Genomic DNA, 22,325 nt, shown 5'->3' on the forward strand with positions numbered 1-22,325 from the left:
AATGGGACTAGATTAATTTAGGATATCTGGTCGGCATGAACGAGTTGGACCGAAGGGTCTGTTTCCGTGCTGTACATCTCTATGACTATGACTCTATCTTGGGTATACCCATCAGTTTCTGACATCCAGGGGCCCCGATTCCTTTGCTCTGTTGTGCAATTGCTTGCCAGGCCAGCATTTGTTGCCCCTCTCTAATTGTCCTTGAACTGTGTGGTTTGCTCAGTTATATCAGAGGGCAGTCAGGAGTCAACCACAGTTGGAGTCTCCTGTACACCAGAGCAGGTAAGGACAGCAAATTTCATTCCCTGAAAGACATTAGTGAACCAGGTGTTTTTTTGTTCAACAACCAGTGATAATTGTCATGGTCACCATCACTGAGATTAGCCTTATATTCTAAATTTATTAAGCAAATACAAATTCCACAAGTTGCCATGGTGGGAACTGAATTTTTCTCCACAGCTTTAGCCTGCACTTCTGCACCACTGGTCCGCTGAAATTAATACTGAGACTTAAAGCAGAGGAGATTGAGAGGGGCAAGATTGAAATGTATAAATGAAGGAGGCATAGAGAGGAGGAAACTTTTTCCCCTTGGTAGAGGGATCAATGACCAGAGAACATAGATCTAAGGGATAGGAGTTTAGAGGAGATGTGAGGAAAATGTTTTTCACCCAGAGGGTAGTGGGAATCGGGAACTCACTGCCTGAAAGGTTTATAGAAGAGAAGACCTCATAATATTTGAGAAGTATTTCAATGTGCACTTGTGATATCAAAGCACATATGGCTATGGGCCTATGGAAAATGGGCTTAGAATGGTTAGGTGGTTGTTTTTGACCAGTGCAGAGTTGATGGGCCAAAGGGCATCTTTCTGTCCTGTAGATGTCTATGATTGTGCGCCACCATCTCCTCAAGTCAACCAAAGTCTGAACCAAAGGGGGAAATGAGGTGACCTACTCACAGATTTTTCTCGTTTTTGGTGATGATATTGCATTGCCATCTACCTCAAATGACATCACCTAATGACAAAAACTCGTCAGACTTTATCTTCATGGTTAGATAGTTTATTGACGCTCAGTATCCAGGCCATGCATGAAGAATAGTCTCTAAAATAGCAGCAACAGCATTTAAATATTTGCAGAATATGTTCTGGGAGGTGGCACTCATTCCATAGGCTTTTCCAAGGTCTGTTCCTCCAATGCACAAGTAAAATTCCAGTCAGGTCCAATGTTTTTGTAATTACAATAGGAATAAATTACTGCTCATCACCCAGGGCTTGACATTTTGAGATGGAATATGACAGTTTCAGTAATGTAAGTCAAAACAGGAAGTTGAGGATTTAGTACAGCAAAGCAGAAGGAGAGGAGACAGTAAATTACTGACTTCTGTGAGGAAATAAAATCGCCTTTGAAATGAGTCACAATTTTAAATTGAAGTAAGCTGAGCTCCTCTTCACTGTCTAATCCAATAGCACGTGAAACCCATAAAAGCTCCACAACAGATTGTTGAACCTAGAGCCTGCTTTGAAACTGATGAATTAAAATTTATGTGACTTTTTTTGAAAGGTTCTCCTTGTTATGCATATTTCCATCAAAATTGCATAACTTTCAGCTTCACCTCTGTAATGGGATGGAAAGAAATATCTCCATACAAATGATTGTGAATTTACGGAACTGGGGAGGCAGAGACTGTCACTGGGCTAGTAATGCAGAGTTACAGACTAATATTCTGTTGACACAGGTTCAAATCCCACCATGGCAGATGGTGATATTTGAATTCATTAAAAATCTGGAATTAAAAAGCTGATCTAATGGTGACCATGTAACCATTTGTGGATTGTAGTACAAACCCATCTGGTTCACTAATATCCTTTAAGGATGGAAATCTGCCATCCTGACCTGGTCTGGCCTACATGTGACTCCAGACTCACAGCAATGTGGTTGACTCTCAACTGCCCTCTGGGCAATTAAGGATGGGAAATAAATGCTAGCTAACTAGAAATGCCAAGCAAATCAAAAAAAATTCACATAGTTTCTGACCCAGAGAGTTGCAGATGCTCCATCATTCAATATACTCAGGGTTGGGATCAATGGGTTTTTTAATCCCTCTGGGAGAAGGCGGGAGGGTAAAATTGAAGCAGAACGTCAGCTACCATCCTGTTGGATGACACAGCAGGCTTGATAGGTTTATAGTGTCTTGTAACAGAAAATGCTAGAAATACTCAGAGATTTGGTAACATCTGTCAAGAGAGAGACAGCTTTAATGTTTAAAGCTAATGATATTTTGCCAGGGATCAAAACACAATGAAAATTACAGGGTGTAACTTTCTGCTTAAGTTTCAGATTTCTAATGTCCATCTCAATAGATTCTTGTAAACCTGAGATCAGTATTTTTTTTTCATTCCAAAGATAGTAGAAGATGAGGATCCAAGATGTTTGAATGGTGTAGGATATGGTTCAATCGTAATCTTTTTGAAATGTGCAGGCTGTAAAGATCCTAATGCCTGGTCCAGTGACCATGATTCGGCATTCTCTTAAAGTTAACATGCAGGTTCAGTTGGCAGTTAGGAAGGCAAATGCAATGTTAGCATTCATTTGGAGAGGGTTAGAATACAAGAGCAGATGTACTGCTCAGGTTGTATAAGGCCCTGGTCAGACCGCATTTTGAATATTATGAGCAGCTTTGGGCCGCATATTTACGGAAGAATGTGCTGGTGGTGGAGGGGGTCTAAAGGAGGTTTACAAGAATGAAGGGCTCCTCACATGAGGAGCAGTTGAGGTCTCTGGTTATGTACTCAATGGAGTTTAGAAGGATGAGGGGGGAATCTGATTGAAATTTACAGAATACTGAGAGGCCTGGAGTGAGTGGGCATGGAGAGATGTTTCCACTCAGAGCTGAGGGCACAGCCTCAGAATGAAGAGACGACTCTTTAGAACTAAGATGAGGAGGAATTTAGCCAGAGGGTAGTGAATCTGTGGAACTCATTGCCACAGAGGGCTGTGGAGACTAAGTCATTGAGTGTATTTAAGATGGAGATAAAGAGGTTCCTGATTGGTAGGGAGATCAAAGGTTACAGGGAGAAGGCAGGAGAATGGGGTTGAGAAACATATCAGCCATAATCGAATGGTGGAGCAGACTGAATGGGCTGAATGGCCTCATTTTATCTCCATATGTTATGGTCTTCTCCCATTTTCAAGATTGGTATGGAGGTGGGCAGGTTAAGTTTCGATGAATTTGTTGCCCTCTCTATATAGAAAGCTCTTTGATTGCAAACCAGTTTGCTTAGAGCTAAGCAGCAATCTTTTCAGCCTTCTACAGCTCTATTAGCAACTGAACAAAATGCACAAAAAAAGAGTTTGATCCAGTGCAGCTCTATACTGCCCAAACTATTGGGCACCTGTGTTTGTGTTCTGGTTCTAGTAGATGGTAATACTGGGCAAGCCCAGTCCCATGTTACTGTGGTGGTTAGGCACTGAAACGTATTCACGGAAGGCTCCAAATATTCTATAACAAAACAAGTTTATTTCACAAAATCAAACAACGCTATGTACAGCACAGTGTAGAAAGATCTTAACATAAACAGCAAAGCAAAATTTCAACCTGGTTTCCTGCAAAATCCATTACTGATACTTAATCCCAGAAAAATCCCTATCTCAATCCTTCACTTTTTTATTCAGCTGTCTCTTTCCAGATCTCCTGTTGGAGTGCTGAGACAGTTTAATGACATCTTTCCAGTTTTGCTGCTGAACTCCCTTCTCGTTCTGACCATTTGAAAACATCTGTACAAATTCTCAAAATTTGGAAAACTGACAAACTAAAACCCTTCTGCTCATGAAACTGTTGTCCTGAACTGAAGTCCTAATTCTTCTGAGTAAAAACCGAAAGAACTGCAGATGCTGTAAATCAGGAACAAAAATGAAGTTGCTGGAAAAGTTCAGCAGGTCTGGCAGTGTCTGTGAAGGAAAAAACAGAGTTAATGTTTCGGGTCCTCTGAGGAAGGGTCACCGGACCTGAAACGTTAACTCTGTTTTTTCCTTCACAAATGCTGCCAGACCTGCTGAGCTTTTCCAGCAACTTTGTTTTTGTTCCTAATTCTTCTGAATGGAAGTGAAAGCTAAACTAGTGCACCTGTTTCCGTGTTGTACACTCAACGATATAAACATTTCATCCATTAACACATATACCGCTCAGACATTTAACTGAAACACATGTTTCCTTTGAAATGATGTATTTAAGTCACTGTTTCAAATGACTTTCTGACCCCTTAACGAAATCAGTTACTTTCACAGAACTGAAATTAAAATCCATCTGCCTCCATTGTAAAACTCAGAATTCCAAAAATGATAACGAAACCTTGTACACTTTCATCACACATGTATGAGAGTTAACTCTGATTTAAGCCTGTGTTTTTATTTTGGAATTGGTTGTGTTTAAAAGTGGACCATCTCCAAGAATAAAGAAACGAACCATAGTCTGGAGAATTAGGAACTTTCCAGGAATGGTAACCTATCAGAATGGAAAGGAAAGAGCAGTTTGGAAATATAGCAATTTTACCATAATGTGGCAGAACTAGAGGAGAAAGGGAGATAATTTAATAATATAAACATTTAACACTGTTAAAAATATGAAAAATTACAAAGGCGTCATTGGAGTAATGATTCTGCTGGGCAGTGAATCACTAACTAGAGGACATGAATTTAACATAATTAAAAATTATCGCAGAGACTAGGAATACTATAATAAGTAACTCATCTCCTGACTGCTCAATGCATTTCCACCATCTACAAGGCACAAGGCAGAAGTGTGATGGAATAATCCCCATTTGTCTGGCTGAGTACAGCTCCAACAACACTCAAGAAGCCTGACACCATCCAGGACAAAGCAGCCTGCTTGATTGATACCAGATCCACAAACATTCTGAGCTGAAGCTCAGTAGCAGCATATGTACTATCTACAAGATGCATTGCAGAAATTAACTACATATCCTAAGACAGCAGCTTCCAAACCCATGACCACTTCCATCTAGAAGGACAAGGGTGGCAGGTACATGAGAACACCACCACCTGCAAAATCCCCTCCATGCCCCTCACCATCCTGACTTGGAAATATATCACAATTCCTTCACTATCATTGGTCAAAATCCTGGAATTCCTTCCTTAAGGGCATTGTGGGTCTACCTGCAGCACATGGACTGCCATGGTTCAAGAAGGCAGCTCACTACCACCTTCTCAAGGGCAACTAGGGATGGGCAAGAAATGCTGGCTAAGCCATCAACAGCCACGTCCCACAAGTCAATAAAACAAAAATTCAAAGGAAGAGGCTGGGAGGATTTTCAGTGAGCACAGGTGGTTGACAGAAGTAAAATCCACAGGCACTTTTAAAATGTTAAGTGGATAAATGTTTGAAAATTTCAAAGGGACATGAATCAAGGGGACAGCTCCTTCAAAATGCTGACATCACTCTTATTTCAGTATTGCAAATGCTAGGAGCACCAATCATCATGTTTTAAACCAATTTGTCTGGAAGCTAGTGTTGTTTCTAAAGATCGACAGCCTACATGACTTTTCTGCTGTGATAGAATATACCATTATAGAATTAAAAAGCTTCATGTGAAAAGGACCCTGGGGAAGTTGTTGCTTCTAATTTTGAATTTTAATACATTTGCAACTGGGTCGTAATTCTTCCGTTATAGCACTCAGATGCTTAATGAAAGAACATTGGCATTTTCAGTGATCCTGATGCTTAGATTCTAAATATAAAACTGATCCAATGGGAACTATAATCTTCTGGGTTCTCTAATGAGGTTTCAGCCTCACTCTCACCAACATTGCAGACTGAATCAGGCATGGCTCACTGTTTGAAAAACAGGAAGACTTGCATTTATGCAGCGCCTTTCATCTCAACACACTTTGCAACCAATTTTAAGTACTTTTTGAAGGGAGGTCACTGTTGCAATGTAGGAAACATGACAGCAAGTTCCCACAAACAGCAACGTTACAATGACCATAACGTTTTTTTTTGTAATGTTGATTGAGAGATAAGTATTGGTCAAGTCAGCAGGGAAGGATTCCCTTGCTCTAATTTTGAAATAGTGCCATGAAATTGTTTTCATCCACCTACACAGAGCCTTGTTTAACAGTTCATCCATAGGACAGTACCACTGACAGTGTACTGCTTCCGCAGTAGTGCATGGAGGGGCAGCCTCAACTTTTAAGTACAAGCCTCAGAGGAGGACATGAACCCAGAGCTTTGTGACTCAGAGGCGAAAGAGTCACTGACTGAGCCACAGAGGACACTTTTTCTTTGACCTGGATATCCCCAGTATTAACGGTAACCTGTTTTAGTTCAGTTCTTTGTTAGCATCTACACAATATCAGACGCAAGCATGACTTAAGCTAAAGGAGGCGGATGCCAGGTAGGATCAAATTACTGCAGATGCTGGAATCTGTACTGAAAATGCTGGAGGTCAGAGCAGGTCAGGTAGCATCCATGCAGAGAAAGCAAGCTAATGTTTCGAGTCTAGATGACTATCTTGACATGATGTTGAGTCTGATGACAAGTCATCTAGACTCAAAACATTAGTTTGCTTTCTCGCTGTGAATACCACCTGACCTGCTGTGATGTCTAGCATTTTTTATTTTCAGAGGTAGATACTAGGGCAGGGAATTTGCCTCAGGGCATTTAGCCAATTTTCACTCCTCACCACCAGCCAAACTCACTAGTGGAACCTGGAGGGATAGCTCTGTCACAAGTGAATAAGGTACTTGGCTCCAGATAATACAATGGAGCAACATCCTAAAGAGATGATTACTATTGTGGTTCTATTGGTAATCCATGAGGTTTAGCTATTTACCTAGATAATGTCAAGCCTTGCTTTGAGAATTTGAGATTTAGTTTAAAAGAAATCTGCTGATCTCTGTTAACAATGTGAGTAGAATCCATGTTCCCCTCCAATAATTGCACCTTGTAGGTTCCCTGATTTAGTTGTTATACCATTGGTAGCTGTACCTTCAGCTGCCTAAATTCTAATCTTCCTCCCTGATCTGCCTCTCTCTGTCTCTTCTCTTTTAAGTTGCTGCTTAAAAAATGACCTCTTTGACCAAGGTTTTGGTCACCTGACCTAACATCCCCTTAGAGACATCATGCATATTAGAGACCAAGAGGTCCCATGAAGTGCTTTGGGATGTTTTGCTCCATTAAAAGCAATATATCATCATAGGTTGGACCACAGGTCGGCAAGGCCATAAAATGTCATGTAAAGGGCTAATGTAAATAAGATAGTCCGCATCAACAGAGAAAGATTATCTGACTACTGGGAGCTGGTTCTCCCCTGACCCTTGTGAGACCCTTCTCCTCTAGATGGTTATTATTCACTATGTTAAATAAAAGCTGTAAGCTCAGAAGCAGGAGTCACTATCTAAAAATACAGAGTAAACCATTTAGGACTGAGAGGAGCAGAAATGTCTTCACTTAAAGAATGGTGTGCCTGTGGAATTCTCTACCACAGAAAGCATTTGAGGCCAAAATTTTCAATGTTTTGGCCTCAACTGCAGTTTCCAAACCCAGCTTCAAGACCCCAGTAACTGCTGCTGAAAAACTAAAACTAAAAATCCTGGCTGTTTGGGAGCGAAACCCCACTCATTCAGGCTGTGTCTATTGTTCCAACTTTAAAAAAAAACAAGGCCTCACAAACCGTTTATTTATGGGCTTTGAAGTATACTGATCGGCACCTCTAATCTCAACGTTTCTTCATAAAAGAAAACTGGGAATAAGGTACATCACTTAAAGCAATAGTATTGTCACAATACAGAAACACTGAGAGGATTTAGAAACTTACAGGATGATAGCAGAAATGTGTGGGCATAAATATCAGGAAAGGATTGACAGACCAGGTCTCTGTTCTCCTGAGAAAAGTAGACTGAAGACTGACCTAATAGAGACCTTTAAGATGATGAGAGGTTTTGATAGAGTGGATATGCAGAGAATTTATCCTGTTGTGTGGATGCGCATAACTTGAGGCTATAAACACAAGAAAACCACCAAGAAATCAAACAGGGAATATAGGAGAAACTTCTTCACCCAAAAAGTAGAACTCGCTCCTACAGGGAGTAATGGAAGTGATTAATATAAACACATTTAAGGAGAAACTGGACAAGCATATGTGCTTACGGTGGTGAATCTAGCTGAGAAAAATGTGAGAAATCTCAAATGAAGCATATAGTGTCACTGTAGTCCCATTTTCTCATTGGAAAGCAATGCCTAGTGGTGGTTTAACCTGAGGGTCACCACACAAGGGGCGAGGTTGAGAAGGAGAGTCTTTCATGGCAACTTCAAATGGTGTAGGAATTGAACCCACACTGTTGGTATTGCTCTGTATCAGAGACTGGCCATCCAGCCAACTGAGCTAACCAAACCCCAGAAGCATGTAGATCAGCATGGACTGTTTGGGCTGCCTAGTCTTTTGCTGGACCATGTATCCTGTGTAAGCATATAAAATATGTTGTTATGATCACAAGCTAATCTGGAGTTAAGTGGGATTGCAATATCGCACAAAGATCGTTCTGAAAGCTGCATTACCATCATAGCATTATGGCAAAAGACACAATGCACTCCCTTGGCTATCGTCTCATTGAAATCGGCCTTACAGTTGTCACTGGGCTAGATTTGGTGCTTTTGAGAAATAAACTTATATAATGGGAAGGAGCAGTGAATCAAGCTGTGATCTGAAGAGAAAAGCGATGGACATGAATGTTCATTAATTTTAAATTCAACCCGTGAAACTGCACATAGTAACTGATTAGAAGCACAAACTGGGAAGAGAGCATGTTAGCAACATAGCAACTTTTATGTACAGTCACTTTCCAATTATTTGTCACTCTCAAGCATCTTTATCCCTAAGTGATGCATATTCAAATGGCCCTTTTTTAAAACCATGTTGCTTGGGAGAGGTGAAACCATATTGTGAAGTGGAATATCATCATCATTTCTAAAAAGCACGTGGCACATAGCTATAATCAGTTTCATTCCTGTTCCAAAGCACAGATAAGTGAGTATCAATACACAGTGGCTCAGCTGTAAGAGTTTCAGCACAATAGAGACCTCTTTAGAGCACTTGCAAGAAGAATTCAACCCAATGGCAAACTTCATTTTCTCACAGTATAGTTATTTATCACCTATAAATCAATTTTGTATGATTAACTTTTTATTTCAGATCATATTTTCAGTTCAGAGTTATCCAAGATTGATTTTCTGTCCTCTGAGTACTTTGTTTATAGACTCTTATCTGCAAGACAATTTAATTTAATTTAGTGAATAAAAATCAGGGGACATTATTGCATCCACAATAGTTGTTCTCCTTGTACATTTTTTCACTTGTACAAACTAGACTGAAAATACACACTTGCTGTGGTGTATAAGTTTGTGTTGCACAAGATTTTGGTCCTAAAGGTTTGCCGATATCTCCACCAGAAGATTCCCCAGAGAAGAGTAAGGCCGTTGTACATCAATGACCTGTACCTGAATTGGTGGCAGTATAGTTTCGAGTATAATTCAACTCATGATCTTCAGCAAGATTATTGGTTGATAAGTCAACCAAACTCATGAAAACAAAAATCAATGCCACAGCAATTAATTGGTTCAAAATGTAGTTGGAAAAGGCTCTGGTTGAGAACAGGCTTAGAGGTTCTGGAGATGAGTATAGACTATTACCTGTCTCCCTTCACTCCATTACTGACTAACTACTTCTTCTCTGAGGAACACCCCATAATATTTACTAAGTTAAAGGGGTTATATAAATGCAGTTTCCTTTTGACTGAGACCAATTCTTAGACTTCCAATAAAATACTTACTTTGAGACTGGAGAAAAGGACCATGGGTATTTTTTATGGAAGACAGGATATCAACATTGATCATATGAGGCTAGATGTATATTCTGGCATCATTGCTTCATTGCCTTTAGGATTCTTATATTGTCCAGATTGAACTTCCCGTTAGGAGATTACTGGAGCGGTGTAGATAGAATCTGGAAAAAAAAATGAAAAGAAATTGCTGGAAAATCTCGGTGGGTCTAGGACTATCTGTGGAGAGAAAATCACGAGTTAATGTTTCGAGTTCAGTGACCCTTCTTCAGACAGAGTCTGTGATGGAGTGAATCATTTCTCCCTTGTGAAACGAGTTGTTCTTATATGTTCACAGGATGTGGGCATCATTGGCTGGATCAGTATTTATTACCCAACCCTAATTACCACCGGGAAGGTGGTGGTGAGCTGCCTCTGTGATCAAAACTAAAGTGAGCTTTGATGGACTTGTTCCATATTTTTTCAATTTTAAATCTTATTCCAAGAATCAAGTCCAATTGAAATCCTTTTAATTAACCAATTATTTCTGTTACTGCTCATGCCGAGTGTTAAATTGTAACCAGCTTTATAAGGTACCATTTAGTGTTGCCACATATGGTGCACAGAGGTCTTCCTGGATATCCATGCTAGGGAAATAAGTGTGCAACATTGTAATAACCAGAGAACCACAGCTCAAGAGCTAATGACAAAAATTGCTGTACATGCAGAGCTCATGAAATTCAGATTCAACTTAAGTTGAGTGGAATCTTCATGGAGGTGATTGGCTATTGCTACCTTGAGCCTTGGAATCAATAGGTTGTAGTTTCCAATCACAATCCTGAGATCTGAGCACAGAATTGTGACTGATGCATCATTCTACTGTTCTGTTATTTACTTCGCGAATGCAAATCCCTGAAGCCAAGTGATACCTTTCCTCATTTTGCTGAGACTGAGGTGATTAGTCCTCAGCTCAGTCTGAAGAGTGGACACTCCTCAGTTAGGTGCAGCATTGTTTGTGTCACTCCATATTAAGGGTTTGTATAGAAATCGTGCCCCCGTCGCCCCCACTGGTGATAGAGGCCCTGACGTGTCCTGAACTTATTTAAGCAAGGGCCACTCTCACCTCCAGAGTTCAAAGCTTGCCATTCTGCCGAAATGTTGGATAGGGTATAGGTGGCATGGTTAAACATTGGTGTTTAGTATGAGGGGAGCAGCACAGTAGCCTTTGACATTATAGCAGCCTGTTCCTTCAGTTCCAATATGGTGTCTTGGAGACATAGAAAATAGGAGCAGGAGTAGGCCATTCGGCCCTTTGAGCCTGATCCACCATTAAATATGATTATCCAACTCAGTCCCCTGTTCCCACTTTCTCCACATACCCTTTGATCCCTTTAGCCATAAGAACTATATCTAACTCCTCTTGAAAACATTCAATGTTTTGCATTAACCATATTCTGTGGTGGAGAATTCCACAGGCTCACTACTCTCTGGGTGAAGATATTTCTCCTCATCTCTGTCTTAAATGGCCCATCCTGTATCCTGAGACTGTGACCCTTGATTCTGGACTCCCCAGTTATTGGGAACATCCTTCCGGAGTTTATCCTGTATAGATCTGTTAGAATTTTAAGGGTTTCTATGAAATCCCCACTCATTCTTCTAAACTCCGATGGATATAATCCTAACTGATCCAGTCTGTCAGACCTTCGTATGTCAGTCCTGCCATCCCAGGAGACAGCAGGTATGGCAGCATCTGTGAAGAGAATTCAAAGTTAATGTTTCAGGTGTGATGACCCTTCCTCAGAACAGTTCATCAATGAAGGGTCCCAACCCGAAACATCGACTTTCCTGCTCCTCTGATGCTGCCTGACCTGCTCTGTTCCTCCAGCTCCACACTGTATCGACTCTGACTTCCAGCATCTGCAGTTATTACTATCTCCAACTCCTGTATTTGTCTCTGATTCACAGTATCCGCAGTTCTATCGGTTTTTATCTCAGGAATCAGTCTGGTACAGCTTCATTTCATGCCCTCCATATCCAGAACATTCTTCCTCAGATAAGGAGACCAAAACTGTACACAATACTCTGCGTGTAGTCTCATTGAGGCCCTGTACAATTGCAGGAAGTCATCCCTGCTCTGATACTCAAATCCTCTTGGTGTCGGTGGAGCATTAGGTGAAAGACATCTGGTGAATTTTCACTTGGTGGCTGATAAGTGCTCACCATTAAAGTTGGAACATTTGGAGAGAACGTCCTATTACTCTAAAACCAGAGGGTTGTTCAATGTTGAGCCTGAAGGACTGAGATTCCACCAGGGGGCTCTTTTGGAGCTGTGTAATTTTCTCTCAGAAGGATCATTTACTTTCGTGCGGGTCGTTGGGTACTGGGCAATGATAGGGTGGCGAGGGTGGGTGGAGGGTGTGGTGGGGGTTGCAGCGTGCAGCAGCATGTGAAGCCTGGTCAATTGTGAACCCTGGCAGTTCTGAGGGAGTGCTGCACTTTTAGGAGGTGTCCTCTTCTGCATGTACCATTCACCTGTTCGCTCTGGTGAGTGCAAGTGATCCTGTGGCACTACTTTGCAGGAAAGCAGGGAAAGTTTCCCCAGCTATCCACCAAACAACATCACAAAGACAGATTTATCTGATTGTTTGTGGAGCCGTGCTTATTACAGATTGGTTACAGTGCTTCCTATAGTATAACGGGAACCACAACTGTAAAGCAATTTGGAATGTAGTTATAGAAGGTGATAAATAAATGTAAGTTCTTTCTTTCTTGTTGTCTCATAGGAATTGGCAGTTAACCAATTTTCTCTGAATCATGATCCTACTTTTGTGGGGCACAGGAATGAGGATGATGAGAATGCAAATGAAAGAAATATTTAATTCACCAAGAAAGGTTGATGAAATACGGGTGAAAGGGGTTGTATTATGAGGCTGATGTTCCACATAAGTCTGTCCTGTAACAGCGCCAACATATGCTCCACCGGTATACAACAGGAATTCAGGTGGTAAACTAAATCGACACTAAGGACTGCACAATGGGGGTCATCTTTGAAATGAGCACAGAAAAAATCATCAATATTAAGTGATTTAACCTTCCGATGGCCAAATTACTTATTAAGATCTCTTCCTTAGTTGTCACTCAAGAGCCTTAGAAAGTTGTAATTGCCACATTACCAAGGCTGTGTGCTACACTGATAATTAAATCTTGGGAGGTTTAGTTACAGGGATTTCTGTGAGTCTTGTGCTAAATGGACAAGTTGCAGAATCCCCCAAAGTACGTCCCACAGTTGTTGCTAACACTCTCGGATGAGGAGATGAGGAGAAATGTCTTCACCCAGAGAGTGGTGAGCTTGGGGAATTCTCTGCCACAGAAAGTGGCTGAGGCCAAAATATTGAACGTTTTCAAGAAGGAATTGGATATAGTTCTTAGGGCTGAAATGATCAAAGGATGTGGGGGAGAAAGAGGGAGCCGAATACTGATCAGCCAAGATCACATTGAACAGCAGAGCAGACTCAAAGGGCCAAATGGCCTACTCCTGCTCCTATTTCCTATGTTTCTTGGATTGAGCTTAGACTGTACGAGTTGAAAATTAATTTCCAGGACACTCTTGTAACCAATTCATGAGAAAAATTATAGGGGCCTGCTTAAAACCTTTGTCTAAAATTTTCTTTGAACAGTTTTATGTTTTAGCTCTAAGAATATTGCTGATACAGAGATAAGGAAATGCACTTGATTGACTGTCAAGAAACATCCATCCTGGTAATGAAGTGAAACAAAAACAGAAATTGCTAGAAAAATTCTGCAGGATTGGCAACGTCTGTGGAGAGAAAGCAGCGTTAATTTTTGGGTTTTATTACCCTTGCTCAGAATCAGTTCTGAGGAAGGGTCACTGGACCCGAAATGTTAACTCTGCTTTTTCTCCTCAGATGCTGCCAGACCTGCTGAGCTTTTCCAGCAATTTCTGATTTGTTGCTGATTACCAGCATCCACGGTTCTTTGTTTTCTTTTCAGTGTCTGATTACTAATTGGCAAAAAGCAAATATGGACTTATCACACACCTGACAACAAAAGAGTAAGAACAGGAGCATATACATATTGGAGGTCTGGTGATATATGACCTACCATAAGTTGGTATCCCTAAATTACCCTCTCGTGTCTTTACCAGGTGCAGATATACTAACCATGGCCATGCATCAGACCTACCTTCAGAATACAGCACAGTGAACATGCATGACCCTTCCATAAAGACAAAATACTGTGAGTGCTGGAAATCTCAAACAAACACAATGAATGCTGGAGAGACTCAGCAGAGATCTCTAGTTCTGAAGAAGAGTCATACCGAACTCAAAAAGTTAACTGTGTTTCTCTCTCCACAGATGCTTCCAGACCTGCTGAGTCTCTCCAGCACTCTGTTACAATATACATCTGTCTTTCAACATGACGTGGTGATGGGTGCATGTAGGAACGAAAGGCTAAGAAATATCAGTTGCTAAAATTATAAATTTCCCAGCGCCCCAGCAGCTTTGTTGGATTTTAAAGCAAAATGAAAAGCGAGCATCACAAAGGCAGATGATTCCAAGGAAACCTCCTTCATTCCCAAATCACTTTTTCCATTCTTTCTAAAACAGAGTATTATGTCATGTATCATTCTACTTATTACTGGTCTATGTTTATAACAACCACATATTTTGGCAGCAGGGAAGTCCCGCACAAAATGTTTTTAGTTATAGCCATTCTGAAAATCTCTAGTAGAGATTGGTATTAAAGATTTTTTTGCTTTAATGTTGGTCCTTTGAAGTTAGTGCATGTTATGCATTAACAACAAGTACTAAGTCTGGTCATTAGATTGCTGATAAAATGGCAATGACAGCTCTACTGTTGGAGTTATTGCTGTTGGCTCAGGAAGGGAGAAAACAGGTCCTGATCATTATCCAGTAAGCCATGGTGGAGGTTGGATAGGTGTATAGATACCGAGGAGAGAAAGGATTGTATGAATCAACCCATTGTCGGAGAGGCATCTATTGGTTAGCCTCATGAAAAAAGTAAGTGGAAGCTAAACAAATGCATAAAAAACAATGGAATGGAAAAATATACTGATAGATGAAAAGAGGAGCATAAATGCTAGTATAGGCCAGTGGGGCTGAATGGCCTGTTTCTGTTGCAGTACATTCTATATTATTCAATTTAAAAGGCTGGTCACTTCAACATGTAGCTGGGAAACAGTATCTGTTTGAGAGGCAAATAATTAGAGAGAGAAACAATTAATTAATCTAGAACATGCACTGTCAATATTTACTTTGTTTTCTCCCATGGGGACAGCCCTATAAATAAAGTAACCACATGGAAAATCTTCCTTCGGGAATCTTGATCTTGAACTAAAAATCCAATACTTAGTTCCTATCTTTTTTGGTTTCAACATTATATATGTTTGTTGGAGATTTTAGCATTTATTGATTCCCTGCACCTCCCTCTTCAGCCAAACAACTACTTTTGTGATCTCCAGATTTTTTTTTTGTAGAAGTAAAGTACTGCAAATACTGGAAATCTGAAATAAAAGTAGAAAGTGCTGGAGAAACTCAGAGATCTGGCAGCATCTGTGGAGAGAGTAATAGAGTGAATGTTTCAAATCCAGTACAACTCTTCTTTGGAACAAATATTGGACTCAGAGCCTTAACTCAGTTTCTCTCTCCACAGATGTTGTCAGTTTCTCCAGTGCTTTCTGTTTGCATTTCCAATATCTTTTTAAATGATAAAGAAAAAGTCTTGAAGATGTTACAGTAAAACTCCTTGTGTAATCTTGCACCTGATGCACATGCAGTCATATCTAGAGATTAACCTTTAATTCCTGAAGAATTGACCCTATCCCCTTCCATTTCTCCCAGGCACTCCCTGTGGAACACTGTTTAGCTCACAGTAAGGCATGCCATCTTTGACCCTTTCATTCCCACCTTCCTTTCCTGTGCCCCACAGACAATTGCCAGAACTTTCAGTATCCTCCATATTCAGGTTTATTTTGGTAAGTTTTGGATGTCAGCATCTGACTGGAGGGATTTTGTTATAATCACTTTCAAGCTCACCATTCAAAAGTTTAGATGTGTTTCGTGTTCCTTTCGTTCAATTATCTCCATCAGTCATCTCATTTTTAATGTGACTGGATAAAATTAAACTAGGAAGCTACCTTGCTCTGATTTGAACCTGAAGTCACACTGTTCCTAAAGTCACATTGTTATGGTCAGCATAACTACTGAGTTCATTTCATCATGAGCCGACCTTTAACAAGCCATGGAGCTTAGAAGGGACAGGCAATCTCTAACGACAGCACTCACTGCTCGCACACAATCAGCAATAAAAAAAACTAATGAACTGCAGATGTTGGAAATCAGAAACAAAAGCAGAAATTGCTGGAAGAAGTCAGCAGGCCTGGCAGCATCTGTGGGGAAAAATCAGAGTTAGCGTTTCAGGTCCAGTGACCCTTAAGAACTCATGCTGAAGAAGGATCACTGGAGCAGAAACATTAACTCTGCTTTCTCTCCACAGATGCTGCCAGACTGGTTGAGTTTCTCCACCAATTTCTGTTATTGTTCTTGAACAATAATTGTTGAATTGATTATTTTTTAATCGTGCATGGGATGTGGGCGTGCCTGACAGGTCAGCAGTTATTGCCCATCCCTAATTACTCAGAGGGCAGTTAAGAGTCAACCACATTGTTGGGGGTCTGGAGTCACATGTAGGACAGACTAGGTAAGGACGACAGATTTCTTTCCCTAAAAGCCATTAGTGGAGCAAATGAGTTTCTACAACAATTGACAAATGGTCATCTCATCAGCATTAGACAAGCTTTTCATTCCAGACTTTTATTGAATTCGTCTGCCATGTTGGGACTCGAACCGATTTCCGCCAAATATTGACCTGGGGCTCGGGATTACAAGTCCGGTGACATTAATGCTGCAGCACTGCCTCCCCTGAATGAATTATTTCATATAGTTTCAGTTCTACAGTGTATGTAAAGATCAATCAGATTATGTAGCTTATTCCTTCATGGCACCACAGCCAATAATGTTTAAAAGGACACAGGCTCTACCTGCTGGAATGATCAAGGAGTCCATCATTCACAGTCATTCAAATTGACCTCCACTCTGTCACTGCATTGACTTTGAGGTCAGGAATCAAATAATTGAAAATATAGCATTATGGTAATCCCAGCCCAACAATAACATTTTTATAATAAACCATTGCAAGACACTTTAATAGATGTGAGATCAAACAGAATTTGAAACTAGGCCACATAAGGGTAATTGGGGCAGGTGTCCAAAAGCTTGGTCAAGGCGTGGGGGAAGGTTTAAGGAAAAGGAAAAAGAAAATGGGAGAGAAGCAGCAGAAGTTTTATGAAGGGAATTTCAAAACCTAAGGCCTAGCAGCTGAAGGGACGCCTGCCAATGGTGGAGCAATTAAAATTAGAAATGCATAGGAGACCAGAAGCAAAGATATTCAGGTCTGTGCTAATGCTGATGCTTCATATGGACCTCTTCCAACCCTCAGTCAACTCACCATGTCAGTGTAACCTTCTGTTCCTTTCTTCCTCATATATCCTATTTGATCCAGGGGATTCTGAGCTCTGCATACATGTTATATGAGATATATATGGTCAAAATTCTGGTGATATTATGTGCAGCTCCAGTCACCTCATTGTTGAAATGCTATCAGAACTTTAAAAAAACATATAATTAGATTCAGAACAGTGATACCTAGAAAGCCTAGTAAGTGTTATAAAACAAAGCTCAGAGGACTGGAGCTCGTTTTCACTGAAACACAGGAAGTAATGACTGAGCACTGAATAAAATAACATTTCACTAATTTTCCAAAAGTTTTCAATGAGTTTGAAAGCATTTATTTGATTCCCAGTTAACCCACTGTATTGCAGAAGCTGAGAATAGGCTGGAGCTTGTCCTGGGGCACCTGTACAACATATGAATCAGGAATAGGAAGGGTCCAGGCAGCCACTTCAGGCTGCTCCGCCACTCAATAGATCATGGTAGATCTGATTACTCCACATTCCTACCTAGCCCCAACAACTTTTCACTCTTTTGCTCATCAAGAATCTACTTCTGCCTTTAAAAAAATCAGAGGTTTTGTTTCCACTGCCTTTTGAAGATGAGAGTTCCAAAGGCTCATGACCCTTTGAGAGAATGGGTTCAGAATAAAACTTGAAAGGGTTCAGAAAAGAATTACAAGGATGCTTTCAGAGTTGGAGGGTTTGAGCTATAGGGAGAGGCTGGACAGGCTAGGGCTATTTTCCCTGGAGTGTCAGAGGCTGAGGGGTGACCTTATAGAGGTTTATAAAATCATAAGGAGCATTGATAGGGTGAATAGACAAGGTCTTTTCCATTTCATAGGGGAATCCAAAATTAGAGGGCATAGGTTTATGGTAAGAGGGGAATGATTTAAAAGGGACCAAAGGAGCAGCCTTTTCACATAGAGAGTGGTGTGTGTATGGAATGAGCAGCCAGAGGAAGTGGTGGAGCTTGGGACAATTACAACATTTAAAAGGCATCTGGATGGGTATATGAATAGGAAGGGTTAAGAGGGAAAATGGATCTATATTAATGTAGAATATCTGGTCGGCATGGACAAGTTGGACTGAAGGGTCTATTTCCATGCTGTACATCTCTGACTGTATCTTTATCATAACAGCTGACCACTTATTTTGGAACAGTGAGAGGAGTTAATTAGTAGCATGTTTTATATTTTCCTTTCTGTTAACCTTATGTAACAGATGATTTTAACAAATACACTGCAGAAAGATTCTAAAAAAAATGAATCTTATAAACATTAATCAAAAAACATAACTTAGAAAAATGAACTATTTACAATGGATACTTGCCTGATGTTACAGATCCATCAGAACTTAAGTCCTGATATCTAATCAGCTGAGCAATGAGTTCAGCTGAGAAAGTTCCTACTGCTAACTTGCTGTGACCATTTAACACCAGTTACCTCGCTTCCCAGACTCTTTCTTTCCTTGTGTCCTATTGAACCCAAAGTTTTTGTTTCCCAGATGGTCTACCTAGATCCCCTGCAGTGTTGGTTCAATCTACTACCAATTCCCAGCTGACTAGCCACAGTCAGTGGCTACAGTCTGACTATTTGCAGGCCTGGCTCTTCAATGCTAACCAACCAGTCTGCAACTCTGCTCCATACCCTGGCTGCTGTTTTGCCCTATCTCTCTCCCCATAGCTCAGGGAGCTTCGTCTGGCCACTCAGTCTGGTTACAGATCCAGCAATATCTGCTCCAATTCCCCTACCTAGTTCTTCACCCACTCTTAGAAGTTTCCTATTCAGAAATCCTGGCCTTTCCTTCCTCCCTTCAATATCCCTTGCTCATGACCTCTGTCTCCACCTCCCCCAACCTTGCCAAGGATACTGCTCCCTGCAGGAATAGTCCCAGATGAACAGGTGTGCTGTCCCTCATCATTGCCACATCCTTTGGGACGCTCTGCTATATTTATAAAGTGTGAAGAGTTTTCTTCTGTAGACAGACTATCTGAATGAAAATGAAATTTGGGATTCAGAGATCCCACACTTCTAATGCAGCTTCCAACTTATGTTTCAGGCAGTTAAAGCCTTACACATATACTAAAGAGAAAAATGTGCCTCATTTGCTCTAGCTCATCTCCCTGCTCATTCCCAGTAATCATTTGTACTTGCTCCCAAATACTGATCCAGTTCTCTTTTAAATTAAGTTCTCGGCTCTGCATCATTTATTGCAAGGTTTTCCATATTCTAGAAACCCTCCATGCAGAATGATCTTCTTTATATTCTTCTGGTGATGATGTCCTTGGTTATTCATTCTTCAAAACACCAGAAGCAGTTTTTCAATATTTAAAATCTCAATCCTTTCATGAATTTTTAAAAAATTCTATCAGATGGCTCTGTGTTCCAGTGACAGAAGTTTTAAAAATCCTCCTTGATAATTGTAATACCTCATTTCTGGTCCCTTGACAAATAGCAGTGGGAGGGTCCCAAATTTTCACATTGACATTGAATGGCATCAACTTCCTAACTCAGCTGGTCCATCTCAGCGCTTGTGCTCCATATAAGCCACCTCCCATTCCAACCACTCCAGGATAACCTTCTATTCCTTTCACACCCGTATGTTTATCTTCCTTCTTAAATGCACACATTTTTTATTTTAAAATTCACTCATAGAGTGTGGAGCATTACTGGATAGGACAGCATATATTGTTCATCCCTAATTGCCCAGATGATATTTAAGAGTTATCCACTTTACTGTCAAAGCATGTAGGCCAGACCAGGTAAAGTTTTGATGGGATTTGAACTCATTTCAGAGCATTAGCCTATTGGTTAATAGCTTAGTGACAGTACCATTACATTACTGCCTCCCCCAGTCAATCACTCTACATAGCGGTGGAATCGATGTTCTAACCACTGTCTGGGTACAGAAGTTTATCCTCAGTTCCAAATTAGCTTTGTCAGTATCTATCTTGCATTTATAGCTTCTAGTTTTGGCATCTCCACAAGTGTGAAATATGTGTTTACCTTATCGAATACCCTTCCATTATTTTAAAGACCCCTGTCTGCCCCACAGTCTTCATTTCTCCAGGCGGTCAAAAAAACAGCTTACTCAATCTTTTCTGGTTGCTATAACTTCTATATTTCATTCATGTTAGCATTCATTTCAACTTCACCATTGCCTCTTTAACTCATCCGGCTACTCAGATGATTCCAAGTTTAAGGAACCCAAATAGTAAATGACAGAAAGGGATCTACCTCATTGATTAGACTCTCTTCTCTCACTTCACAGACGCTGCCTGATCTGAAGAGCGTTTCCAGCATTTTTATCTTCGGTATTTCAGATTTCCGAATCCATGGCATTTGGTTTTCATACTAATTACAAGTTTTGTGTGTTTTTCTTTTATTTTGACCCAGCGCCGGTCCCATAGATGGCCAGCAATGAAGTTCAGAAACAACACTGGACATCCTACCTATACCGAGGTGGAGCCAATGGGCCACGACAAAGAGGGATTCCTAGAAGCTGAACAGTGCTGAAATCCATGTGGGATCAAACCTTTGGCTGGACAAAAATGCCATGGATTTCCAAACCATGACATACAGAGCTGTGCCCTACTCATTTCTCAGCTACTGTCTGTGGAGGATTACCTTGCAAACCAGCCCCACACCAATGATGGAAACTTGTCACACTGTTAACAGGCAATTGTATCCATGTCAGCAAGAGACATTTATTATAGTATATATGAAGAATAAGTTACAACTGAGTATATGTACATTTATTTCTTTGAGAATCAGTTGTGTTCAGATCCACATATATATATATTATATATAAGACTTACCAGGGTATAGGTGGACCTTATACAATGGAGCATCTTCATCCACTTTGCTGGGGAAGTGGGTGGAATTTTAATTTGATTTGTATAATTTATATAGTACAGTGAATACACCTTGTGCCTCATCTCTCCCTCCCCACCCAGCAACACAGGCTGTGCGCTGTTCTGATGCAGGTAATTTGACAAACAATTCACACACGTGGCATGACCAGTGCCAACCAGCTCCCCCCACCCATGCCGCTGAAAGTAACACCTCACACTGGGCTGCAGTGCCCCATCAGTGCTTGTGTTTGATGTGTGTGCTTCATGGGTCTGAGGGGTATTCAACAATATGTTGGCAGGAACGCAGTTGAAACCATTCTATTCTTGCTCAACAGTCACACATGCACAGGCACACTAACATGTACACACACACACACACATACACAAATGCACACAAACACACACACACACAAGCACGCACACACACACAAACTCTCACACACACACACAAACTCTCACACACACAAACACACACACACAGACACACACATTCACACATGCACATGCATTTGTGCATGCACACACAATAAGCACACATTAATTCCACATGTGGAAGCACACACACATTTATATAGATAGAGATACACACAAAGACAAGTATAAGTACACGCACATACTTAAATGCACAATTTACAGACAATTAAATGGGAACACAAAGGGCCATTTTCTCAGCAACGATCACTGGGGATTTAGCAGGAGCAGGAGGCTTGCTTCACTCTGTGACCTCTCCTGCTGGTCAAAAGGCTCTCTGGCCAATTCCTGTGCTTTTCCTCAGCTGAGAACAGATAACATGCTAGAGTCCGGGAATTGAAAGTGGGCCCATCGTAATCAATGTACCAAACCACATGGTGCATTTACCCACTGAACCACTGGGGAGTGTACTTTTAATTAATTGTAGCCTTCAATAAGGAACAGCAAAAAAGGCTAGCATTTGCATTCAAATAGCATTTGTAAAATTCGAGTGCAGATTCCACGCATCTTGTTATCGGAATTGATCATTGCTGTAATTGCCTCATGTCTCAGTTGTTCTTGTGCAAAATATAGCTTGAGAAAGTCATTTTGTATCTGTCTGCTTTTTAAAGTACAATCA

General features: G+C 40.7%; 1 protein-coding gene across 1 annotated transcript in view; it reads left to right on the forward strand.

The window, feature by feature from the left end:
* LOC109935240 (plexin domain-containing protein 1-like) overlaps nt 1-21,672 on the forward strand; it is a 268,940-nt gene extending 247,268 nt beyond the window's left edge. The window contains exon 14 of the mRNA XM_048614603.1: nt 20,778-21,672. Within this exon, the coding sequence (XP_048470560.1) occupies nt 20,778-20,897 (120 nt within the window). The 3' untranslated portion in view covers nt 20,898-21,672. The remainder of the gene's footprint in view (nt 1-20,777) is intronic.
* The last annotated feature ends 653 nt before the right edge of the window (nt 21,673-22,325 follow it).

This window comes from Rhincodon typus, chromosome 30 (genome assembly GCF_021869965.1).
Source record: "Rhincodon typus isolate 14 chromosome 30, sRhiTyp1.1, whole genome shotgun sequence".
Taxonomy (NCBI): domain Eukaryota; kingdom Metazoa; phylum Chordata; class Chondrichthyes; order Orectolobiformes; family Rhincodontidae; genus Rhincodon; species Rhincodon typus.